Source organism: Sander lucioperca, chromosome 22 (assembly GCF_008315115.2).
Source record: "Sander lucioperca isolate FBNREF2018 chromosome 22, SLUC_FBN_1.2, whole genome shotgun sequence".
In the NCBI taxonomy this organism is placed as follows: domain Eukaryota; kingdom Metazoa; phylum Chordata; class Actinopteri; order Perciformes; family Percidae; genus Sander; species Sander lucioperca.
The window spans coordinates 12,315,688-12,330,884 of NC_050194.1; the positions used below are offsets into that span (position 1 = coordinate 12,315,688).

General features: G+C 42.4%; 1 protein-coding gene across 1 annotated transcript; it reads right to left on the reverse strand.

The window, feature by feature from the left end:
- Positions 1-2,335: 2,335 nt before the first annotated feature.
- On the reverse strand, positions 2,336-14,491 carry si:ch211-183d21.3 (serine/threonine-protein kinase SBK1). The gene is made up of 4 exons (XM_031291291.2): positions 13,651-14,491; positions 5,549-5,790; positions 4,676-4,878; positions 2,336-4,164 (listed from the first exon to the last, which is right to left on the reverse strand). Exons 1-4 carry the CDS (start codon positions 13,686-13,688, stop codon positions 3,337-3,339), a joined length of 1,311 nt encoding a protein of 436 aa, XP_031147151.1. The 5' UTR covers positions 13,689-14,491; the 3' UTR covers positions 2,336-3,336.
- Positions 14,492-15,197: the final 706 nt, after the last annotated feature.

Sequence of the window (15,197 nt, forward strand, 5' to 3'; positions counted from 1 at the left end):
AGCTGCTCACATCAGAACACTGAGACACTTGTCAAGTTAGGGGCTACATGTATACACAAGTTATGTTATGTTGTGTAACATCATGGTACAATACCTCATGGTATATTTCTGCATGTTATGATGCCCCATGCTATGATACACCATGCTATAAAACGTCATGTTATGAAACGTCATGTTGTGATACGACATGCTATGAAACGTCATGTTATGAAACGTCATGTTATGATACGTCAAGTTATGATACGTCAAGTTATGATACGTCAAGTTATGATACGTCATGTTATGATACGTCAAGTTATGATACGTCAAGTTATGATACGTCAAGTTATGATACGTCATGTTATGATACGTCATGTTATGATACGTCATGTTATGATACGTCAAGTTATGATACGTCATGTTATGATACGTCATGTTATGATACGTCAAGTTATGATACGTCATGTTATGATACGTCATGTTATGATACGTCAAGTTATGATACGTCAAGTTATGATACGTCATGTTATGATACGTCAAGTTATGATACGTCAAGTTATGATACGTCATGTTATGATACGTCAAGTTATGATACGTCAAGTTATGATACGTCAAGTTATGATACGTCATGTTATGATACGTCATGTTATGATACGTCATGTTATGATACGCCAAGTTATGATACGCCAAGTTATGATACTCAAGTTATGATACGTCATGTTATGATACGTCATGTTATGATACGTCATGTTATGATACGTCATGTTATGTTGCGGCATGTTATGATACATTATGTTATGATGCCGCATGTTATGGTATGTTAAAATCATTTTAGGTTATTTAACATGTTATGTTGAGTTACATTATTTTGCATTACGTTAGGTTGAGTTTTGTTACATTGAGTTGCATTATTTTATATTACCTTTTGCACACCGTCCATCTAATCCCTGTCTATTTCAGGGTAAATCCTATGTAAACAGAATAGCAAACTGTAGGGCAGGGCTAATTCACATTCCACCACAACCTACTGACAAATTACCTTTTGACAGATCCTGTGAGGCAGCCAGCATCTCAGCATACAATTAATCCCTTTGACAAGTCTTCAGCCTCAATCAGATCACCTTTGCAGAATCAAGAGTAGGGATGAGAAGAAACAAGAAAAATGATGGGGACTACCATCAGCTCTGATTATGCCTGAAGAGACTGGATAAAGACTTTGGTCAGTGAACTGACTCATAAAATACAGGAAAATGTGTACCTGCAGAAATGTGTCATCCAGTATGATAAGCTAAGCAACTGTCATGAGGAGCTGTGGGCTACTGGGAGGGAGTTTGGTGACCAGTTGTTTCATTTGGGCGTAATCAGACTTGATTTTCAAGTAGAGGACAGAAGGCGAACCAGAGGAGCACCAGTACTGTCACTATAGCGACAGAGCTGATGGGCTGCCATGAGAGGAGTGGGGAAAAAAAGGAACGTGAAGACAAAAGACAAGCACACACACACACACACACACACATACACATACTGTCATAGACACGACACACCTGGGTGACATAACAGTAGTGCAATTCAAGCAAGAAAAATAATGGTAATGACACATTGAAGCATTCACATTAAACATACTCTGCTTTTTAGACGCTTTTTTAATTAGCAGTATCTCTTTGGAGGCTGAATCTGTAGCGGTGCACTGGTCAGGGTCGATCTTCAGCTCGCAGAACATCAATAGCTGACACAGAGGTCATCCCTCCAGATAATAAACACCTGGGATCTGCTATTCAACGGATATATTTGGATGAATTCCCAAAGAGAGTCAAGAGGATTAAATTAAAAGTGAGCACAAGGGGTGCAACAACATATTCTTTTGTGAAGATGTCGACCTGCAAAGCAGCCCCTCTGTAGCTTTAGCAGATTAAATGAAGCCAGGAAGCGCAATGATTTTACACAGGAAATGGATGTTGCTCATGATAAGGTTATGGTGACAGGAAAATGCAGAAATGATTGGCGTCTATTCACCAATTTGTGTGTCATACCTGGGTCAGAAAACTGATAACTGGTTCTGTTCAGATAAAACCCAAATACAATAAAAGAAAAAAAACAGCTGTTGCTACCATGTTATATGTTGTGACAGGCTCTTGATCATATTTCTATGTATTTAATTTCTTGTGATATACTGTACATTTTGTCCTACTTTGTTGCTACATACATTGCATTGCCCCGACAGTGACTGTAAAACCCTAAAACCCCTATCATCCCTGTCATAGAAAATTAGTACCGCTACATAGTTGAACTACCTGATAATACGGTGCACTCCTAGAAATATCAAATTATTTACAATATAGAGGCGTAGTTTTTTAACTAAGAGTTCTCCACCTTTACAAAATATCTTGTGCTTTAGCATTTGAAACACACACATCCAAACACACACAGCAGGTAGAAAAGAAACAATAAAAAGACACTTCTTCTCCTCTTCTTTGTTCACCACCCTTTTACCTCAGTAAATGCACAATCCCTGTATTCTACTTTGTCGCATTGGAAAGGAATCTCATTGACAGCTATTCAGATGTGTGTTTCAGCCAGTCAATGGATTTTCATTAATAATAAAACAGGAAGTGACCCACTGAAGTGTCCTGAGGAGATGCTTATCTCTGAGAATCTGTCTCTAAGTCTAGACAACGACATGATCATACAAACTGCTACATAAAGGTTTCCTTTTTTATTATTTTTCTCTTTATAACACATTCTCTTGAAAAAGACTAATTTTATGCATTGGAAGTTGGCAGGAAGTCTGAGAAATGGCAGTCGAATGTTGCGTAGATTGCCCTCAGAACACCGGCCTCCGACTGAACGGCATCACCAGATCAGATAAAGTGTTGGTCTCCCCGGAGCTTATACTCTCAGATAAATAAACACTAGAAAAGAGACATAACATAAACAGAAGTAAAGAGACATAGAGTGATGAGAGAGAAGAGAAAAGCCGTTTTTCTTATGGAGTATGTAATTATAGAATCATTAGCACCACCACAGTGTATGGGCAGAAAACACACATGTCTGGATGGCAGAATGAGCTGCTGAGAGGAGCAACATCAGCGGACTCTTAAACGGCTTCTCAGCTTGGGAAATAGTCTTTGGTCACAAATCAAAACCTAAACGGCATGTGCCAGTGATAAGCTGTCCACGTGTGTACCGCTTATTGATGTTGTCCATTTGCACAGCTGGGGATGTGATCCTGAGCTTCTCTTTCATGGTTAAAGTAACTCTCTTTTTCCACCGGAGTCTCTGTGGTGGTCATTAACACCTCTCCATAGCTTGTTATTACTGTGAAAAGCCATTTAGTCTCCGCTGCTAACATTCACGTGGTCACACACAGATTTCGATGGCAGTTGCCATCATCATCTGGCTTTTGTTCTTGTCTCGGCCTGGAGACTGGTGCTGTCCAGACTCCTCTCTGGGAGATAGCGGGTCGGACAGGACACTGCGTTTAAGTGGTGCTGGGCGCAGGCAGGATGTTCCTGGAGGGGTCGAGGGCTCAGGGTGTCTGTGGGAGGAACGTGATGAAGTGGCGGACGACGAGGAAGTGCAACTGCCAGTGCACACTCCCGAACTTGACCTCTCACCTCTCTTGGCTCGGCAAGATGCTCTGCGCCTGAGCTCGCTGACCAGCTCATACTTGACAAAGCAGAAGACGTCCTTGACTCCACAGCGTTTTTCCGGCTCAGCAGCGAGCAGCCGCTGAAACATGCGCAAGGCATCATCAGTGAAGCGGCGCCACTGAGACGGGTACGTCCCCACAGGACAACCTGCTTTCTGCCAGCGCCGAAACTCCTCATAGAAGGCATCGGCCGGCAGCGCTGCCTCCCAGGGGAAATTGCCTGTCAGCATACAGAAGACCAGAACCCCGAACGCCCACACATCCAGACTGGTGGTCACAAGGAAACCCTCAGCACGGCTAGCGCGGCACACCTCTGGTGCTGTATAGGGGATGGTGCCACTCACCCGTTTCACACGGCTTCCCACGCGTCGAGTCATACCAAAGTCAGCCAGTTTGATGCGTCGGCACTCGCGGTCAAATAGGAGCACATTCTCAGGTTTGACATCCCGATGCACCAGGTTTTTACTGTGCATAAAGTCCAGGGCCAAGCCCAGTTGTTGCATGCAGCGTTTGACCATTTCCTCTGGCAGACCCACCTGAAGAAGAGAGAGTGGAGGGAAGGAGAAAGTGTTGGAGAAAGGAAGGCAGAAAAACAGAATATTTGAATTAATACAGTCTAATAGATACAGTACAATGTGTAGGAGGTGAGACTATGGGAAGTGATACCAGAAAAGAGCCTTGTGGTGAGTAGGTTACAGTACAGTTAAAAAAGTAGGCGATGGTTATATTGAGTGGTAGAAGTACAGGGTGAAAAGTGATATGCTCCAAAAAGGAAAACTAAAACAAAAAAATCTCAGTTTTAAGTTCCGCTGCAAACATTTTTAATGAGTCTTTAGAAGAACCTTGAAGTCAAGCACTCACAGCACATCAACTGAAATAGCTCTAAAGCAAAGTGAGAGCTCTGCGCGGAGAGAAAACCAGGACGAAGACAAGGCTCCAATCCCAGGAGAGCTTGTTAAAACTACTGTGTCTGAACATGGCGGCTGATTGGAGCAGCTCTGGCTGAGTGAGGACTGTGATTGGTGGAAGGAAGCATGGTTGCTTTACCTGTGGGGGGATGATGTCGAAAAGGTCCCCAGCGGGGGCATATTCTTGTCCAAACACATAGCTGTCCTCCGTCTCAAAGAGCACGTCCAGGACTTTGATAATGAAGGGGCTGCAGCCAAGTGAGCCTGTTAGACTGTACTCCCGCAGGAAACTCTTCAGCTTCGTCTTGTTCTTGGTAACAAACTTCAGTGCCATTTTGGTGCCTAAAAAAAACAGAAAAATCAAATATAAACATGTAGACAGACACAATTGAGGTATGGTGTATCAAATAAGTACTGCCAACATTTTACTATCCAAAACACTTCAAGTGTTATCCAAAGCTCCCAAAGTGAATTTGAAAGTGTTACCTGACACTCTAAGGGAGTGGAGAGATTTTCAACTACCCAACCCTGTCTTTGTAACAGCTGCTACATTGATTTATATAAACATCTACAGTGAATGAATATCACCTCCATTACACCCATACAACCAGCTTTTCATGATCACAGCTGCAGATATACAGAGGATTTTTAGCACGCACACAGCACTTCAAATCTCTGCTGCCTTCTCAGCCTCATTCTGCACTACTTTACAATTATACCGCTTTCAGGCTGAGTCAGTTAACCTTGATTTTCTTACAACCAAGGATTAAACAGTAGACCTAAAACAAATCCTTAAAGCAACACTATGTAACTTTTCCCGCTTCGGTCCCCTTACAGGTTGTCTCATTGGAACTACAGCTCGCGCTAAAATTTACATAGTGTTGCTTTAACAAACCCTTTAAACTGCTGAAATTAGAGATGCTGGCACAATGTGGCGATCTGAACAATCTGCTTTCCAAAATGACATTTTTGTATTTATGCTTTTATGCTTCATAGATAAAGGATTACTCACCCTGCGTCCGGTGTGCCACTAGGTCAACCTTGCCGTACGTGCCCTTCCCCAGCTCGCGGATGTGCTCATATTGTTTGGCTACATCTGCTGCCGACAGAGAAGTGATGGCCAGGGCCTGCATGTCCTCCACAGGCACCCCTCCACAGTAGCCCATCTTGGATGTAGGGGAGCCCCCGCCACTGCCCACCCGTCCCGGCCCAGATGGAGAAAGAGACAGGCTCGCCTTGACGCTGTGGGACAGACTAAATGAAGAGAGGAAAAACACTGCTTAGGGTCAGGTTTTCTAATGCTTTTAGGATGGTAGGCAATATAAGAATGTGTTTATGACAGAAAACTCTTCAGTATATTTATATCTGTTGGCACACATCCATATATTCCTGTCTGTACATTGTGTCCCAATGGGTGGTTACATCAGGAAGGCTTTAACAGACCTTCATTTCCATACAATCAATTCAGGAAAGGCATCAACAGGAAAGGTGCTTTCAGTTAATGTATTGGACTTCCTGCTGTCCCTCTAGATCACTCTGGCCAGATTTTAGATATGGCTGGTCTCAGACAGCACTTACTGGCAGACATCTATGGGAAAATCAATATGGCCAGTTAGAAGGTCTAAAAAATGGAACAAATGGAGAGAGCTGACAGCTCCAAGTATATATATAAAAACCCGGTAAGGCATGCCACAGATCATCTGTGACCACTCAGATTTATTCATATATATTTTTCAAGAGTAGAAACAATCAGGGGTGCTTATTTCTGCCTGGAAAATACGTTGGGTATGCACAGTGATAAGGTATGTAAATAGCTGAAGCTGAAAAAAAAGAAGTTATATATCAGAAGTGCCAAGTTTGAAATAGGTCAAACAGATCCTAGAAAGGAAAATACAGCTGCTTTAATTTCAAGGTCAGATGGAGTCAGACACACTAGCTGTACCAATTGACAACAAATTAAAAATCAGGAATGAGTGACTGTGCAGGTGAGCTTATGTTACAGTGATTGAGCAAATGATAAAAGTATTTAACAAATGATTAGACCTTTTGAGGAAATGAAGTGGATAGCACTAATGATCTCACCCTTCTCTCTTCACCCCCCACCCTTTTCTACACGCACAACCAAATGTAATCATCCAATCATGCACAGCACACACACACACACACACACACACACACACACACACACACACACATACGCACACTAATAGGCATCAAATCAGCAAAAACAATTTTGCTGATGGTCTTTTTTCATCCATCATTCAAAGGCAACTGCTTCACTCTTTTTCTCGTCTCCCTGCAGCCTTTTTCTCAGCACCAATGGTTTAAACGAGAGCTTCACAAATTTGTCTGAGTTGACTGACAGGTGATAAAAAAAGCTGAATTCATTCACAGTGGTTAATGTACAGTTGATGAAAACATAGCACAGGAGGTTTTGTTCTGAAGGTGTCGAGGTTCCTCAGTTATCTTGTGGGAAGAGAGTGCTAAATATAGCCAGCGAAAACTAAAATAGGATGCGACCATTTTGCAGCCTTGTGTTCTTGGCTCATCACTCTTTGTCGAAGAGAAAAAAAACAACACTGCAAATAGAAAGTGCCCTGTGTGCCCGTATGTTTCTCTGTAGATAACACTTGCTTCTTGATTTTATCATAAGAACTAAGATGCTTATATAAGAGACTATGAATATTGTAGCCTACTCATTCTGAGCGTGCCCACTGTATAGCCTTCAGCAAGTCAACACAAAAGTTCATTATCCAGATCATTTTGTGGTCCAACATTTAAACAGGACAGACAGACTGGAAGAACATTTCCTCTGACCGCCCACCCTGCATGGCCCCATAGCCTCTATCAGCAAGAACGAAGGAGAACGAAGGGAGCACTTGTTTACTGGCACTTCTTCCAGTCAGCTCTACGGGCAGAATGTGCAGCAGTTACGCATGGATCTTAATCACATTACTCAGCTCCAACAAAGACAAAAGCAACCCCCCCACCCAACAATGCAGGATGCTTTGCACTCATTTCCTTTGCGGAACTGGATTAGGAGGCCTGAAATGTGATGAGTGGTTGGGAGACGGTGCTCTCCGTAGCTGCAATGACTCTGTAAATATGAACCAGAAACTGCAGTGTAGTGTCCCGGATGTGTGGGGATGAAGTTATGTGGTCTCTGGGAGATGATGTGTTTGTGAGTGTATGTGAGGGAGGGCAGGGAGGTCTGGTATAGCAGTCAGTGACACTCTATCAAAAGCCCTTTGTGATCCTACCTCTGAGAGGGAGCAGCTGAGCCTCCGCACGACTCAGCATTCGTGCTCGACCACAGCCACACATGCCCCACTGATCTCCCATGCTGCCCTCTGCTCCTCTCCTGTACTCTCAGGCGGCTAAAGACAAGGTAACAGCAACACGCTCCACATGCAGATGAAGATGTGAAGAATGTGTGTGGGTTTTTGAGCCAGTCCTACTCATTGTCAATCATCTGTGAGCCGTTTTGCCTTTTTTTCCTTTTATTGTTATTGTCAGTGTTGTTCAGGTAAGACCTTGTAACTTCAATATTTGGTATTTTCATGTTCTAATTGTGATGAAAAATCCTCTGACATTTGAGTGTATGAAAACAAAAGTTTGAAAATCTCAATGAATAAGCGCTAAAAAATGAAAACAAGGGCAGCCTGAAAACAATTGGACAATTTTCGAATTCCTGAAAAGTTGAGATCGAAGGTTTTCAACAATCTGTTTTCCAGCCACTAATTTTCCATCAAATACAGATTTGGCAATCTCGCTCCTTTTTGCAATTACTCAAACAGAGCTGAGTGTATTCGCAGAGTAACCCTCTTAAAAACCTGGTTGTTTCCAGAAAAAGGCTAAACATCCTGTTTCACGTTCTAATAACCACAGCGTCTGGAAACCTGTTGTGGCTGACTCCACATGAGGAGGACTGAAGCAGTTGACCTTTTTTTCTATAAACACCTAACTGGAGTTGAGAACAGAGAGTTATCCTGTGATGCCGTTGACAACTGTCTCCTAACAGCCTCAGTATGTGACTGGTGTGTTCCTAGTCTCTGAACTCTGAGAGTTACACTTGAGGGTTTACGTCTTACTGTTGACTTCAAGTGGCACAGGTTTCAACTGTTCTGAGAGAAAAGCTTTTTTTTTTCCATGCTCGCTAGCATGGCTCTAGGGATGGCAATTTTGCTATGCCGCTTGGTCGATCTGTCCACCACTTTGGTCCAGGCTATATCTCAACAACTATTGGATGAAAATATTGGGCTATTGGAAACCATTGGAAATTGTGTGCAGAAATTCATGATCTCCAGAGGATGAATCCTATACTGACTTTGGTCATCCCTTGACTTTTCCTCCAGCACCAACAAGTTCACATTTGTGGTTTTGAGTGAAAATGCCCCAACAACTATTGGATGGATTACCATGAAATACCGTATGGTACACACATTCATGTTCCCATGTTTTCACTATGAACTGTAATAACTGTGGTGATCCTAAAGGTCCTATATTGTAAAAAGTCAGATTTCCATGTATTCTTTGATTAAGAAGCAGATGAAGGTGTTATATAAATACTGTGGAAGTATCAAAACGCTTAATCTACTGAGAAATGCACACAACCAGTGTTCAGAAACAGTTCCTTTAAACGAGCCGTCAGGCCTTCTGTATGGTTTTGATGTCACAACCATACTATCTATAGATAGAAAATGCCACTACAGTGCCGCTACAGTCATTCCCCGGGTGCGATGACGGTGCAGACAAGAGCACAGACGCAGAAGACCCGGAAACAATCAGAGCACACTGGGTTTTTTTGGGAGGGGGGCTTAAAGAGACAGGCGCAAAAACAAAACCCAAAATACAAGTATGAACCTGAAAATGAGCATAATTTGGGTTCTTTAACCTTTCAGCTAGCACCATTATTGGGTCAAAATTTGAATTTGTTTTATACTTTGGTTCTAACTAAAACTATCTTAAAACTTAAACTTAAAACTAACTACTATACTTTGTGATTAGTGCTAGCAAGCAAGTGCTAGCATGCTAACATACAAAACTAAGATGGTGAACATGGTAAACATCATTCCTGATAAACCAGCGTGTTAGCATTGTATTATGAGCATATTAGCATGCTGAGATTAGCATTTAGCTCATTTAGCTCAAAGTACCGCTGTATAGACTCTTACAACAACAAGGTTGTCTTCAAAAACAGGGCTATTTGTTCTCCAAAGACTAACCGTAGTAACGTTAACAATTCATTAACAGGAAACCTGCAGATGGACAAATATCTGTGGTATTGCACACAACTCTCATCGGAGACAATAATTGTGTATTCATTGAGTTATTCCGGTGTAAACTATGCAAGTGATACAATTGCAATGAACTGTGACATGACATTGATTAGCACAAAAAGACTTCATAGGTGTTAGGTTAAACATGAATACAGACTCACATATAGGAGATAAATTGTACTTGTGAAAAAAGATGAAAATGTATGCAATGGCGTTGATGTTGCATCTTCATCTCTAACATATGTATTTATGTACACAAAACATGTCATCAGCTTTACTCACAGAGTGTGTCTAGTCCAGCCTTCCAACCTCCTCTATTCTTTCACTCTTGTCTGTTCCAGAAAATGTAAACGAGGGACTAATGAAAGAAAGAAATAGATTGCAGAAACTGCCGCACGTCGCTACCTCTCTCCATTACTAATGGACTAGTTGCTTTGCTCTCGGCAGAAGAGTCATTATGGGTGAAGACTGATCTCCTGTGTCCAATTTACTGTCAAAATGCCCAACATGCTTTGCCTCTGGGTCAAAGTGAAAACGTGAAATACGATGTGACTGATGTGGTTTCTCTCACTGACTGAGAGAAAACAACTGCACGTATAGACACACGTACAGATGTATTTATCTGTCTGTCCCTCTTCTTGTTGTCTCAGTGTGAGAATAAAAACAAATGACTGTGATCTGAAACAATCCGTCATTTAATCAAAACAACAAATGGGCTTCCATTGCCAATTGCCAGTTGCAGTCAGAACACTCTGTTACTTACTCAGTCAGGCATAAAAAAAACTGAATCACCTTCCTCACACAGAACATCAGAGTTTCGTGCCTCTGTCAACACACGGCTGAAGAAACCTCCCGCTGTGCTGTGATAGGTGAACCAGTGACCTGAGCCACGGGCACTCACTTTGACAAATCACCCCCTCTCAGATTTGCCTGGCTCTCCATGTGGAGGATCCCTGCTGGGGCTGAATGCAACCCGTCCCTGACCTGTCTCACCTCTAACTCTCCTTCCCATCATCCCTCTCTCTATCTTTCTCATTACTGTATGCCACACATACCATGGAGCTACTGCCTACTGGCGGAAATGCTGGCGGCCACTGGCCTCTTGCTGGGATGACCTAAAACTGGGAAGGGATAACCCAAGGGATACAAACAATGACTACAAGTGGAAACTACCTATGGGAGGTGAAGGACACTTGGCTCTAGTAATAGGCGGTGACCACAAATGACCATCAAAGACAAAATGGGCACAATGATAAACCAACAACAAAATCATCCCACTGCAGATTAAATACATATTGTAGTTTGGGATTAAGATTTGGGGATTAGAAACTGTAACACCTGAATTGAAATGCCATCATAAGCAATGTCATCATCTGACTCATTGTAATCATGACATGCACAAAAATCATTCCACAGTTAAATATCTCTGCAATAAGATACCCAGGGAACACACTGTACCTAACCCCCACTCTCTCACAGTCCAGTAGCCTCAAGTTCCAATGTGACAAGAGAGGGGGGGGAAATCCAGTGAGTCTGAATTGAAGCAGCCCTCCCTTTGTACCACATGCTGTAGACTGCATGCGTCCCTTTGATGTCAAATACATGGGGAAATGTGACTCTATTATGAGCTCAGAAAATGGGGTCTAAAAGGGGGTGTGGCTAAATGATGTGAGAGCATCGCTAAGGAGGACACTGCTCCTTTTTTTCAGACCATTTCGCCCTCCAATTCTAGGCAAACTAACAGAATATGGTAATTTGCAATCCTGCTCATGTATAATAGCCTCTAATCAAAACAAATCAACTAATGGTGATTGCTGAGGCTGCAATTAATCTCTCTCTCTCTCTCTCTCTCTCTCTCTCGCTCTCGCTCTCTCTCTCTCTCTCTCTCTCTCTCTCTCTCTCTCTCTCTCTCTCTCTCTCTCTCTCTCTCTCTCTCTCTCTCTCTCTCTCTCTCTCTCTCTCTCTCTCTATTAAATTCTAATTCAACAATACATTAATTGCATAGATATTAGTCTTTGCTGCAAAAGCAAGTATAGGACACAATGTAAGATACAAGAAAATTTAAAACAAGAACATAAATCAAACACTGATTAACCAAATGCTAAAATGATTGTTAATAACTAGCATAGGCCAAATGGAAAATATAAATAAAAACAATTATATTCGTAACACAGACACACACACACACACACACACACACACACACACACACACACACACACACACACACACACACACACACACACACACACACATATGTACACAGTATGAACGTTGATTGACAGGGGGCATCATTACACTGTTGTCTCACTAACATAATGGCAGGTTAGGATGTAATGCGTAGACATTATGTGATGTCTTGTTTCTTTATTACCACCCAGTAAGAGAGAACAAGAGAGTAAAAAAATGTCCTCTATATGTCCTAATTGACTGTTTGTATCCTTTTTCTTCTGTTCTGAGTCTGATTTCCTTTTATTAAACTGATTACAATGTCAGTAGGATGTTGTTTTACTGGAACACCATTTTGCCAGTATTCATTGTAAAACTGTGCATTATATTTGCATTTCTTTGAGTTATGTGGGTGGCAACGGTGGGTTAAACTGGTGTGTATATGCCAGCTATTGGATGGGTCATTGTCTGGGATCTGCTGTTTCCATATAAAGATTGCAGTTCTTTTATTTGTTGGCAGATCCTGCCTTCCTGATTATGCCTTCCTAGTTCTGCAGGCCATGTTTGGGACGTTTCTTTCAACTCCCATGATGTTTTTGCTTATGTAATTCGTGGTGGAGAATTTGAAGGAAGTGGGCTTAAGTAGACTCAGTTAAGATCCCAAGCTTACATGCATGTGTCTGCTCTTTAAATTGTGTTTGTTTTTGGATTACTTATGTCAAAAGAGCAGCATTTCCTACCATTGTCATGCATATTAAATGCAATGATTAATCCAGGTGGAACTGAATGCTTAGTATAATTGCTGATGTTTAAACTGTTTCTGTCTGTCAAAGGTTTTAACAGTGTTTGAGACAATACTACACATACCTGCTCCAGGTAGAGCAACTTTGACACTGAATTTTATTTAAAATGTTGGGATGAACTACTCCTTTAAAAGCCTTAGTCATTACTGCTGCTTCTTTCAGACAAAAGCAAATCTGCTTGTATTAGCTGCTGTTGCCTTTCATTTACAGTCCATTATACCACCAGCCTCCAGGCTTTGCTTTTACAGGGTCTGTTCTATTAAGTCAGCTGCTCATTTAAATGCATTAGATGGCATAAGATAGATAAGATAGATGGATAACGATGAGATATCACCTGTCTGTCCTGGATCAAGTATAAAAGGGCGTTTAAAAGTGCCCCTCGGATGCCCTCGTATCCATCCAGCACAGGCCAAATCACAAAAGCAGAGTGGGAATCAAATAGGTGCAGGGTTCAGGAGAGATTGGGGTGAACATAGAACTAAAGTCGTAGCTCCACCATCAGTTAGAGTTAATCATAGCCTATGGTAAATAAAGCTGCATGCTGTTATGCTGACATAGATGCTTTATTATAGGCGAATTTATTATTCATATATGAATATTGTCCATGAGAGTTCAGACAACACAAAGTTAGGCCTACTCACATCATCAGAAATAGCCTACTTATGAAAACAATTAAAATCCAAGCTCTTTAAAATAAAAATAAAACTGAACATGAAAAAAAATCAAAACCCAAGCATGATACACATTTCCCAATCTTGATTTCTGGCTATCTGCGTTTCTTTCTTTGCAGATTAAAGCATCTTCTAGATTGACCCTGTTCCATGCACCCCAGGGTGCATCTAGGTGTTAGGCTACTCACTCACCTGCTGGCGACCTGTCTCTCTCCTCCATGGTCCTGCATCCGCTCGGCGAGCAGAGCTGCTGCGCTCTGATCCGCTGGGCTCTGCAGGAAACCGATGGATGGATCTCCTCGTTTGAAGGAAGTTATCGATCAGTTTCAAATGATAAGAAAACCAAACAGGTCCCTTAAAAACATCAGAACCTTGCAGTTTCAGAGCTGACAAAGCTCGGGTGAGATCTCGTCGTTGTGCTTTGCCTGCTGCTGCCCACCCAAGAAGATTTCTGCCCTGTTTTCTGGAGATGCTCTTCAGTTTGTGACTTTCTTCGGAGGCGGATTAAATCAAATCATCATCTGATGCTGGAGGCTGAGATGAGGACACAGGCTGGGATCCCTCCTCTGAGCGCCCACCATGTCAACCTGCCAAGCAGCGGGAGGAGGGTGCGTGTTTATCTGTCGCTCCTCCAGTGGTCCGCATGACCCAGTTCAGCACCACACACACAGAGGCGAACTCATTCACTCTCATCCACGCAGGGGGCTCAGCAAACCTCTGCTCTCTGCAGCATGCATGGACCAATCCACATGTGCCCGCTCTCTCCAAACTCAGCTCTGCGTCTTTCTCTCACTGTCTGCCGGTCAGTCTGCTTTGACCGTCGGTCCGGAGGGACTCTGGGTTTGAGGAGAGGGGGGGGGTCTCAGATCTTGCTCCTCTGCTGCTCCTACCAGTCAGCTCCCTCATTGTTCACCGTCTCCACCCTCTGGCAAAATAATAATACGCTCACGTGTAACGGGTCCTAGCGCCTGAACGCTCCCATCCCATCCAACCATCCACCCTCAATGCGCCCGTGTGCTTCTACTTTTGATTCATGCTTTGAAGGAACAAGCTGCTCCACTCTTGCATAATTCAACAGCTTATGGCCTCAAGTTCTTCACGCGGTGACATTGCCAACTGTCCTTAGGTAAGAACGAGGCAAGACTTTCAATTAATTCAGTGCCCTGGCAGCTCCCCTTTACTGTACATGTTTAACAACAGGCTTCCTGCCAGACATGTTTGCCAAGCAGAACAGATTGGACTGGGAAAACAGCATCGACATAATAGGGATAACCTTAATGAATAATCATCAAAGACCACTGATCAGATGGGTTTATGACTGGTGCTCATGAAGATCCTTGTTTTGGTGTTATTTCTCCCATCTCGAGCTCACCTCAGACACTCAAATGCCAGTCACATAATACATTTATAGAAGCAACCTCTTTTTATTGCTATAATGTATTGACTTTATTTTCCTGCATGTACTTTTTCAGTTTTCTCTGTTCTCCCAGAAGAGATGCAGGTGTTGTAGATACTATACATAAGGTATAAGATAATGCACTTCAAAGTAACGTTAGATGCAATGTTATGAGTATTTATGTTGCTCTTTGTTTGACTGTAATAAGAAGAAAAAAAGGAAGGTAGCCAGTTACATCACTTCCGTTGCGTAGCCTATAGGGGGAGCACTTGGCCAGCGTCTCAGTCATTAAACTACTGACTTGAGAGCTGAACAGTCGCTATTGTTTTAACTCAAGTTATTT